Here is an 11,363-nt window from a genome sequence, read left to right as displayed (position 1 = left end):
GGGTTCCAAGGGAGTGAGTGGTCTTAATCACCAGGGACTACTTGGAAGCCTCCTGGGGAAGCCTCATAACTTTAGAAGAATGCTCTCCATTAGCTGCATACAAGTCGAGTTGTAGCTTTTCAGATTTGTCCACCAGCTGGGCAACAGTATTTTACAGGCTCCAGTCACGCATCGTCCAGGCGAGTGAGGAGCACAAGTGGGCAATAAGGAACTGCGTTAGCTGGACTTGGCCACCCAGTCTAGTTGGGCATGTGAGACACAATCATGTGGCTCCTGCACTGGGTCCGGTGTGGACTCAAAAGGAACACTAACTTCAGATGATGGTTGCTGGACTAGTTCCGTATTACACGACTAAGTTTAAAAAAGATTCATTGTGGGTGTCACAGGCGGTGCCCGCAATTATTGCCCTCGAGGGGGAAGTTAAGGGTTAACCACATTGCTGTGGGTCTGGGGCCACATGTAGGCCAGATCAGGTAAGGACGGCAGATTTCCTTTCCTGAAAGACATTAGATGGGTTTTTTACGACATTCGACAAGTTTCATGGTCATCAGACTTTTAATTCCATTGTATTCTATTCAAATTTCACCATCTGCACAGGTGGGGTGGGGGGGGGGGGGGGGGGGGGGGGATTCGAACCTAGGTTCCCAGAACATCACCCTGGGTCTCCAGATTACTAGCCCAGTGACAATACCACTAGGCTACTGCCTCCCCTTACCATCCAAGCCAGGTTGAGAGAGAGGCGTGCGCAGTGAACCGGCAGGGTGCACCGTACAGGCAACATCACCACCAAGCCCAATGAAATGGCTCGAGCTCGAAGCTCTTGTTTAAAACGAAACATTTCCTTTGCAATGCTGGTTTTATTAGTAACAAATAAAGGTGGATCATTGTTAACAAAAACTCGAGTTAGAGAATAAATACTGCACACCGTTCAACAGGCAGCACTCATTTCCACCAGTGTGCAAGTCCAGAATTAATATCTGTGCACTCCCCATGCAACATCATGCACAATACACTTCAGATACACTTTACAAACAGCAAGTAACTGCTCAATTTAGGATTTTCTTTAATGAGGCAACACATTAAAACCACAGCAGGAAAAGTTTTTGTTTTGTTTTTGGAAAGTCACAGGCTTAATTTGGTAGCACGCACTCCTTTACTTTAAACCTATTGCAACAAAAAAAAAAAAGACAAGTGAAGACCTGATATCAGTGACAGAATTGGTCAGAATTGTCATCTAACGAGACTTGGGATCTTATTGATTTTACCCCAACTTCAGGAGAGGGTAAAACGGGACTCTAGAATTTTCTTTTTAAAACCACAAGGGTTTCTTTGTCTGAATAAGCGGCACTTGTTAAACAAGGGCATCTTGCAAAGGCCAAAACCACTCAAGCTAGGCAGGTCATCTCCCACCAGACTGCTGCTGCCCTGGTCCACTGGACCCCTGTGCAGCATGGTCAAGGATTGTTGCACTGTGCTATATTTTGAGACCAAAAGGGTCCGTCCTTGAAGGTAGTTTTGCCCCCCCAAAGTCTCAAATGCAGTGGTACTTTTTTTTCTTTTAAATTATATGCTTCATTTAAGTGGAATATAATATATTTTATTTTTGCACAAATTCAACAATGCTCCATGTAAAAAAATAAAGATTTTTTTGGAAAGACAGGCTCGTTATGCCAGGACTTTTTCTTATCTCCCATATCAACGATGCCTGCACACCTGAGTTTCCCTACCTGGAGGGGGGGGGGGCAAGCCTATTTTAATCTGCCCGCCTTTTGAGCTCTTATTGTTCGTCTGTGCACAGATGCGTTGACTGGCCGAACGCATTCTTGGGTGGCGCCCTGCCAGCAGGGGCAGGGCGCGTGGTAGGTGGCACACGGGAGGATGGAACACTAAAACGAGCTTCTTCATAAAGTGCAAGGGCGCTCAATGCAAGTCAAGAGAATAGCTGCTGCCAACTCAACTACGGGTTGTCAATTAGTGTTTGAAAAAATGCCTGCAGGCAGGAGGAGCCTGTTCATCGTGTCGATTGGGGTAGGAAGAGGGAATAAACGTTTTTTTTTTTGCCAGGCGAAATGTTTCGTAGTTTGCCAATTAGATGTTCTTTTTTTTCAATAAAAGAAAAACTTCTGTCGTAAATGCAATTTGATGCTCAGAAACGGGAGAGGAAGCGGGAAACCATTGAGGCTGACTGCCAGGTCGATTTGAAGCTCCTATCAAACTGCTTTTAGCACAGAGTACACGAGTCCGGAAAAGTTCCCATTTTATTACCAAATTGACTTAAGTTAGCTGCAGTTTTCACCAAAGTGGTGTATCATTTTTTTTCTTCTCTCGCAATGCCAAATTCAAAAGGGAAACTGTCAAATTTCACAAGCCCTTCTCCCCCCACCCACCCCCCACACATGGTCGTGTTACACCAGGCTTCATGCTTCCATTCATACGAGAAGTAAGTTACCACACTATGAACAGCAAATCCAGAAATACTTATGCCAATGCAGCAATCTCTTTACATTAAGCTGAAGTGGGTGCAAGAACTAAGCGACTGACAGAAAGAAAGATGTCATATTACTCCTCTATGCATCCAAGCTTTATGGAAACCTAATTTCTGATCCAGCACAGTAGGCACTTCAAACATTACAAGCAAACATATCATGAGGTTGATTAGAATTCAAAAGGCAGTTTAAAGTTTTCTTGAAATAATTTGCACACAGAATCTTTTATAGCTACTAGTGTTTTTTTCTTGATAAATGCCCATGATAAAGGTCAAGTAAAAAGCTTTTGCTTGCTTTTGAGTTGAAAACATTTTTGCAGCAAGTCAGGTCAAATTGAACTGGAGCGGACAGCAAACATGGATGTGTCTGACTGACCGACAAATGCAGCGTGGGGCTCGACACATTTTCATTTAGAAAAAAAAAACCCTGGGAGGTGAAGAGTCAGCAGCACGTTTTTGGAAAGATCTTCATCGCCTGAACTAACAAGAAGGGGGTTTTGGCTGCTCAACATCTGAACTCTTGAACATGCAGCACACCTCCTGCATTCTGCTTGACCCTTAGCCATTCCAAAACTGTGTTCTTGTGCCCCCAAACTTTGCTATGTTACCCTATCCGCCACCACGCTTCCCCTCCACATTTTCCCATTGCTCTCTCATTAATCCAAGCAGTAAATGTTGATAAGATACTTTACTGATGCCCATAGAGGTTCACTTCCGGAGATTAGAGAGCTGCAGTGGGGGAGCCCCCTGGCTAACTTTTCGCCCCCCCACCGCAATGGGCACAACGAATTCATTCCAAACATGTGCGGACTGAAACCTTCTCAACGAGCCAGCATCGCCAGCACTCGGGAACCATTTGAACAAAATCAGCACCAATCTCCGCTGGATAAATCGATCCCGATTACCTCCAGGACAAGTGCAGAAGTACTTGCGGCACACCTCTATGGCGATGCCCCTCGCTCCTGGGTACACCAGCGAGCGACGAACAGGTCCCAAAACCCAAAAGAAAAGCTGCTTAATCTTTCTCCTTGACCTTTAATCACAAGGAACATTGATACAGTGTCACGCAATGATCAGAAGTGGGTAACAAACTCAAAATTTCTTTTAAAATCTATTATATATAAAAGACTCACAGTACACATTCAACTATATCATGTAAATATTCATCATTTGTTTCATCACCAAGCAACTACTGACTTCTCACAGATCTTGCACTAATTTAACTGCATACCAGTCTGCGCCTAATGTACACGGCAAAACAATAAAGCAGATGCGACTGTACACTGTATTTCTCCCCCCCCCCACCCAAAACAGAAATCAGAGAGGTAGTGAGGCACACAGCTATAGAAATCCAAGCCAGGCGAGTGGCTCAAGAAACGTAGGATGTCATGACACGCCAGCATGTTAGATTACCTGGAGCCTCGAGTTGTGTGCACTGTGTTTAAAGGCTGAAATGGTTTCTGGCCACAAGTGTGCTAACCGGTGAACCACCCCCCCACCCCAATCATCCGGTCTGGCTGCATGGCTATTATGCCCCCCCCCCCCCCCCTCCTAGCAGGTGTCACTGACAATATTTAAGACACAACCATCACTTGAGGAGCCCTGACCTCGTGTAGTCCTGGAGGCCCAGCTTAATTTCTAACCATGCTACGGTATGACTTGTATCCGGAGGAATAGCACGTTAAGCGCTTGTGCCTTTCTGGAGTTTGTCCCAGCAAACGCAGGGCTGGGGAGGGGGGATCAACGGGATGGTTGACCTGGTTAAAAGGGGGTGGACTGCACCTGCCCACCACAAGTGGGGAATTGCTCCCAAGTTGCTCATCTTCAATGAGCTGTGATCTTAAAGCAGCAGCAGGCAGTGAATGAACACAGCCCAGGTCGCCACAGAGAAGAGTACACTTCAAACCGCTGCAGGGAGGGGATGAGAGGTGGCAGTCACTTGGTGTGCTGCAAAGCCGTCCAATGGTCATGCACTCACCGACCGGTGAAGGAGACATGGACGTTTGTCAGGCTGCTCAGGGACCAAGCTAAAGCTCTCAACCGCTGCCCATCCAGCACCAGTAAAACACATCCGAAGGCTGCGCACCACGTTGGCCCATGCACACCACTCTTAAGGCAAGTCCTCAGTGAGAAAGGTCGTGCAATACCCGTTGCGGGTACCCACCCCTCCTCAAGCCCCTGAACAGGTTTGCAAACTTGGGGAAAGACAAACCAGGCCTGTCCCCTGCACCCCTCCCCCCAAAACCACGCACACTGTTCAGGGAACAGTGCAGGTAGGAATCTGCGAACCGGCTGTTTTTGTTCTTCGTGAGTTAATTGTGAGATAGGGAAAAGGAGAAAGCATAAGTAGAGAGAAATATAAAATCAAAACCTGAAATTGCTTCAACTGACACGCAAAGAACAAAAAACGGTAATTTTTAGCTACTTACCAAAATGGCTAGAATAGATCAAGTCTAGTTTATAATCTTTTAAGTATAAGCGACTATTTCATCATTTACACACATTGGTGCCTCTCCAGATGTCAAAATTCAGCATAAAATTACAGTTCGGAACTTCAGTCAATTTTGACAAATGTAGGGCAAAGCTTACTTCATTGTGAAACCACTTAACATCATAAAACACTTAAAACACTGCCCCACTTAGCAGCACCAATAAACTGTGCCAAGAGTGATTACATCCAGAAATGCCCCAACACACCCTCAGCTCAGCGGGCAGGCTGCCACCCACGGGCGCAGCACCCGAGCCCCTTAGTTATGGCCGTCAAGGGTTCACGGTGTCGGGTGTACGGTTCAAGATGGAGCACAGTATTAGAAATTCCAAATGGCAGCTCTCCGCAATAGGGCGGCAGAAAGTAAATGCTCAGGTGGTGAATGCTGGCGCGCAGGGCACTGGGGTGAGAGTGATTGATCCAAACTGGATAAGAATCTCTCGTTAAAATTAAAAAAAAAGTGACCCATGCACTGTACCAGAGCATGGAAAACCATCATATATATCACTCTTAATTAGAACTACTATCATAGTTTCAATAGACTCTACAGCTGGGCTGCACCATTGAAAATGGTTAGTTTGTCACGAGGTTAGTTAATATGTCCAAAGTATTGCGGCATGAACTGCAATCTGTTTTTATTATGAGAGATACGGGGGGAGGGAAACGTTACTGATTAAAGGTTTACGGCGGCAGACTGTTAACTGATTAACATCCAATTGGAAAGCAGACACCAGGGTCAACCGTGGTGGTGCTAGGAGCTACTGAGGGTTGCCTGGAGTTTGAGGCTTGTCTGATCTGCTTCAAAAACCAGTCGGCACTCAAAAAAGTACGTTATCCCATGACAAGTTGCACATTAATAACCACAGAAGCCTGCGAGTTTTTTTTCTCCCTCCTTTTCGATACATTAAGTCCTGTAAGAGGGCGACAGTGTTTCTGAAACAGAGTCAGTTAAATTGCAGCTCTCATCACACTGCTGGATTAAAGTACATGTATCTACAGAATTTACCATATTCTCTCCCCCCCCCCCCCCCTTCGTATACTGGATTCAAAAAGGCCTGTCTTAACGCGAGACATTTGTAACTTCATTCTACCTTATGCTTCTGCATAGCTAAAGGCCGAAATTCTGTTTGCCCTGCCTGCTGTGGAGGCTCAGTTGAGTTTTTCTTAACCGTTAAGCACACCGGCCCATAATCGGAGTGGGGCGAATGAGAATTGAGTCACGCCCCCCCCCCCGCGCGCGAGTCATGACAACTTCCACAATCAGTCACCAAATCGTCGCTGGACTGACTTCCCTGAAGAAAAGAGAAGTTGCCCAAGCTAAGCTTCTGGAGCAGCAAGCGAAGCAACTGTCTGAAGGGCCTACGGCAGCACTCTGCAAGCTCATGTCACACAGCACCCCGTTCTCGTTTGCATAACCACCCCCACAACTAGCCATCCTCTGACCTTCCACGTGAATTAACAGAATGTGGGAATGACGGCAAACTGGCTCAATTGCCCAGTAAATCATTCGCCACCATGAAGGAACTCGAGGCCCTTAGCAAGGCTCAAACAAGTCAGACGTTCCCCACAGTAGCTCAGTGGCTGATCAGCAGAGGGGCTTTCAAAACGAGTCTCGATTCATTCGGATCAAATCGCAAAAAGCAGGAGGTTCAAAAGAAAGTCCACGTTAACAAAAGCCTTTTAAAATTCATTCCCCCCGCCCCCCCCCTCCAAACACGTGAAGAATTGAAACAAAATATGGTTTTTCACGATGTGGCAAAATTAAACACGCAAAGGTTGCAAGAAACAGCATTCCTGCTGTACATGCAAGCACTCAAGCTCATTTCGAAAATGATTGAGATTAATAAATGAGGCTATTGCACTGTGCCTGTGGAAAATACTTTCTCCACTGTGGAAAAACTCCGGACCTTTCACTTTGAGTAATGGTAATGTTTTGAAAGGCAGCCAACACTTGGTACTGCGTTACGAGCGGTGTGCTGAACAAGTTACCTGGCTCCTGATTTGGTCAAGGAAGGAAAGGTCACCCGCTTGCATTTCCCAAACGCCTCCTTAGACCAAAAGCACTTCTCCCTCATTGGACCCAACCAGCAGCTCTCGGTTCCTCGGCAAACTATCACCGCATGCTGGGAGCAGCTGCAAGCAGACAGGAAGACGGTTGTATACGACAAGATGCCACTAGCCATGGGATTAAAGATGTCACCACAACGAGGAAGGTGGTGCAAGCTGCCTAAACCCAAAACCAGGAACAGCGTAACCTGCTTTCTCACCTCGTGAGGCCAACAGTCTAAACCAAAACATACAAAGTGTAACGGGCCCGGAGCTGGTGCAGGCAACTGCTTTAAAGTGATACATTTCATTTTATATATTGCTCAGCAGTTCCTCCCAGGGGTCCTCGTCTGCCAGCGGGCAAGAGCTTCACTTGTTCCCCCTCTGGCAGTCGAGAAATTTTGTTTACATCAAATACATTCAAAACGGGAAGCTGTGTGATCCGCGAGTGTGACATCAATGCCCTGGCTTCGATCCCTGCACTTTGATTCACCATGACCCCCCTCTCCTCAACAACTTGAAACGCAATTGGACAACACATCACAAATTTTAAGAGGGAGCTTACTCGTGGGAGTCAAACACAGAGTTACAGAAAATGAATGAGCGAGGGGACTGCAGCGAATGCACACAAAATGCAAGGCTCTTCAAACGTGGGCCAAACACACTAGTTCAGACTGTACGTTAACTTCGGGGAGGGGGGGGGCCAATGGGCAGAAAATCGCTCCATTATCTGCTCTAATAGAACACCTCAGAGCATAGAGGGAAAATACTGCCAAATATAATTACTGCTTCTAATAAATAAATACAGGTAAAAAGCCTAAATTCCTGCAAATCTTTAGATGGGAAAAAAAGGTCTGTCTGAATCCCCCCCCCCTTTTTAAATTTTAAGTGCTGGCTTTAGCGAGGTCAATCAATTTCTGTTCAAATTTACTCTGCCCAATACCTAATAATTTTGCGGACATAAATAATGTTTCTTGGGAAAGGGTGGCTGTGATTTTTTTAGACAATTATACTGTTTAAAAGCAAATGCACACTCTCAAGTCTGGAAAATTCAGATCGCACGTTGTGGATGGCGGTTTTCTGTTTTTTTTATATATATATATATATATTAAAAAAACTAAAAATCAAAAGAAACGCAAGTATTCCTTACAAGGCTCGACATGTCATGTGTTTTCCACAGTAGCACCTAGGCTAGTTACAAGCAGTCTCTACTCAGGGATAACAAGTTCACACGAGCCGAAAATCTGCTAATGGTTTGCATTGGAACAGTTAATACAAGATGTATGTAACACACTGCCAAAAGAAAATACTGGAAAAAACTGCACTATAAATAACCAAAATACAAATACGTATTACTGGCTAACGGATGAGTTGTGTGTCACCAATTTACATGTTACCCCTGGCAGTAGATATTATGGAACTAGCACTATACTGTACACTATGTGGTTGAGTAAGTCAAGCCTTCTATTTAAAAACATACTAAATTTTTTACATCAGGACCAAGACAATTTTTATCAAAGATATATTTCAAATATTCAGAACAAAAACAAATTTCAAAAATGACTCTTGATTGTCCAGTATTTAAAATAATTAAAAAAAACTTCCATAAGAACTTTTTGTGTATGAAAAAAACATTTTTTGTTTCTGACGGGTTGCTGGCTTCAGTGATGTGATGGTGTCTCTGCAGGTCATCTCTTGCTCCAGCTTAGGGTCATATTTTGTTACTTCTTCCTTTGCATTTAAGAACTTTTTATTTTGTCACCGCACCAATTCTTTTTCTCTTCGAACTGAATTGATGGTTCAGTGACAACAACGCTTTTCCACAAACAACGGTGTATTTTGCCAACGAACCGTTTACCCATCATCTTCAAGAAGAAATTGCCCCCCCCCCCCGCCGCATGTTGTTCGATCTGTTAACATGCTCGCGTCCACACGTGCGAACCAAACGTGTTGTTGCGAGCTTGTTGGTTCCTCCTCCTCTGAAAGAAGATGCATTTCGCCGATGGAACTTTTTCCCAAAAAATACTATTCAAAACTTTGTTTCCGTGGGTGTGTGAAAATCTCAAAAGTTTGCAATGCAGACCCAATTTTCTATTTGTGTAAAAATCTTTGCATCCCCAATTTTGTGTGAGAAAACCTGAAATTTTTGAAATGCACACCCCAATTTCCTTTTTGATTTGTGTGAAAATCTTTGGAGACCCAATTTTCTTCTTTAATTTTCCTCCGAGTGTATGTGAGAAAATCTTTGGAGACCCAATTTGCTTTTGGATTTTGTGCGCGCAAATCTTTGGAGACCCAATTTTCATTTTGATTTTCCGCTGTGTGTGTGTGAGAGAGAAAATCTTTGCAGGCCCAATTTCTATTGGATTGTGTGTGCAAAACTTTACAGGCTCACGTTCCATTTGGATTTTGTGCGCGCAAATCTTTGGAGACCCAATTTTCACTTTCCTTTGAGTGTGTGTGAGAGAGAGATAGAAAATCTTCGCAGACACAAATTGCTTTTGGATTTTGTGCGCGCAAATTTTTGGAGACCCAATTTCCATTTTCCTCTGAGGAAGTGTGTGTATGAGAGAGAAACTCTTTGCAGACCCAATTTCCATTTAGATTTGGTGTGTGCAAATCTTTGCAGACCCAATTTTCATTTTCCTTTCAGTGTGTGTGTGTGTGTGAGAGATAGATAGAAAATCTTTGCAGATCCAATTTTCATTTTAGTATGTGTGTGTGTGAGAGAGAGAGAGATAGAAAATCTTTGCAGACCCAATGTTCATTTGGATTTTGTGCGCGCAAATTTTTGGAGGCCCAATTTTCAGCTGAGAGCGTGTGTGTGTGTGTGTGTGTGCTCGAGAGAGAACATCTTTGCAGGCCCAATTTCCTTTTGGATTGTGTGTGCAAAACTTTACAGGCTCACATTCCATTTGGATTGTGTGTGTGCAAATCTTTGGGAGTCCCAATCTTCATCTGAGAGTGTGTGTGTGTGTGTGTGAGTGAGAGAGAAAATCTTTACAGTCCCAATTTTCATTTTTGCAATTTCGAAAGGTCTCTCTTTTTGACTCCAAATTGGACGCTTCCTTTTTGCGTGGGGGTGGAAACCCTTCTGGGTCGAGGGACCCTAATTTGCTCTGCTTGCTCCAATTTGGATTTCCTCTCTCTGCTCTCCTTGCTCTCTTCTCCTTCAGTCGTCGTCCACGTCTTCGCCGTCCGACTCGTCGGCTCGCCTCTCGAAGAGCATCTTGTCGCGGTGCTTGTCCTGGATCTCCTTCATCTCCTCGGCGTACTTGGTGAAGGCGCCGCCGAACTTGGCCCAGGCCTTGTAGGGGATGGTGATGGAGTTCCTGTAGGAGGGCTTCACCTCGCTCACCCGCATGAAGACGCCGTACTTGTTGGAGCCCACGTCGAAGAAGAAGCGCTTGCTGTCCACCGTGATGGAGGTGCCCTCGGGCAGCTCGGCCTGGCCGCACGGCTCGTCCTCCACGCCGTAGTCGTCGATGAGCTTGGCCAGCGCGTCCCGGAACTCGATCAGGCCCTGGGCGGGCAGCGCGATGGTCTGGCCCTGGCTGCCGCCCAGGCCCGGGCCCCGGTTCAGCGTCTGGCGGATGCGCAGGAAGCGGCCGCGCTGGTTCTCCTTCAGGTCCATGTAGTACTTGCGGTTCTCCCGCACCAGGAACTCGCTCTTGAGGGCCCGCCGCGGCTCCTCGGCGCCCAGGCCGCCGCCCGCGTCCGACTCGGAGGGCCCGAGCTGGGCGTAGTGCTCGATGAAGTCGCCCAGGTAGTCGCGGAACTCGGCGGCCACGGCCATGGAGAGGGTGAGGCGGCTCTTGTTGCCGCCGGCGCCCACCTCGGCGATCTTGATGAAGCGGCCCTTGGCGTTCTGCTTGACGTCCAGGTAGAAGCGCTTGTTCTGGATGTCCACCCGCTTGGAGGCCAGCTCCTGGGTCTCCTGCTGCTGGGCCAGCGGCGGGGCCAGCAGCCCGCCCGCGCCGCCGCCTCCGCCTCCGCCCCCGGCCCCGCTCCCGCCTCCTCCTCCTCCGCCGCCGCCGCCTCCGCCGCCACCTCGCTCGCTCCCGCTGTCGCCCTCCGCCATCTTAGCCGCCAGCCTTCCCCTCTCCGCCCGAGCGGCGCCCGGCCTCGCGAGATCAGAGCGGGAGGGGCTGACGCCGCGGCGCACGCGGGGCAATGCGCACGCAGACGCTGCGTCGCCCGGGGTGGGGGGGGGGAGCGCACGCAGACGCTGCGTCGCCCGGGGTGGGGGGGGGGGGGGAGCGCACGCTGACGCTGCGTCGCACGAGGTGGGGGAATGCGCACGCTGACGCTGCGTCGCACGCGGGGGGGAATGGGCACGCTGAC

At 47.3% G+C, this 11,363-nt stretch overlaps 1 protein-coding gene across 1 annotated transcript; it reads right to left on the bottom strand.

The window, feature by feature from the left end:
- Window positions 1–837: 837 nt before the first annotated feature.
- Window positions 838–11,115, bottom strand: LOC140397026 (transcriptional regulator protein Pur-beta-like). The gene has a single exon (XM_072486070.1). It carries the CDS (start codon window positions 11,098–11,100, stop codon window positions 10,192–10,194), a length of 909 nt encoding a protein of 302 aa, XP_072342171.1. The 5' UTR covers window positions 11,101–11,115; the 3' UTR covers window positions 838–10,191.
- Between the last annotated feature and the right edge of the window lie 248 nt (window positions 11,116–11,363).

Source organism: Scyliorhinus torazame, chromosome 20 (genome assembly GCF_047496885.1).
Source record: "Scyliorhinus torazame isolate Kashiwa2021f chromosome 20, sScyTor2.1, whole genome shotgun sequence".
Taxonomy (NCBI): Eukaryota; Metazoa; Chordata; class Chondrichthyes; order Carcharhiniformes; family Scyliorhinidae; genus Scyliorhinus; species Scyliorhinus torazame.
The sequence above is the reverse complement of the archived record's forward strand: the minus strand, read 5'-3'. Positions and strand labels throughout refer to the sequence as shown.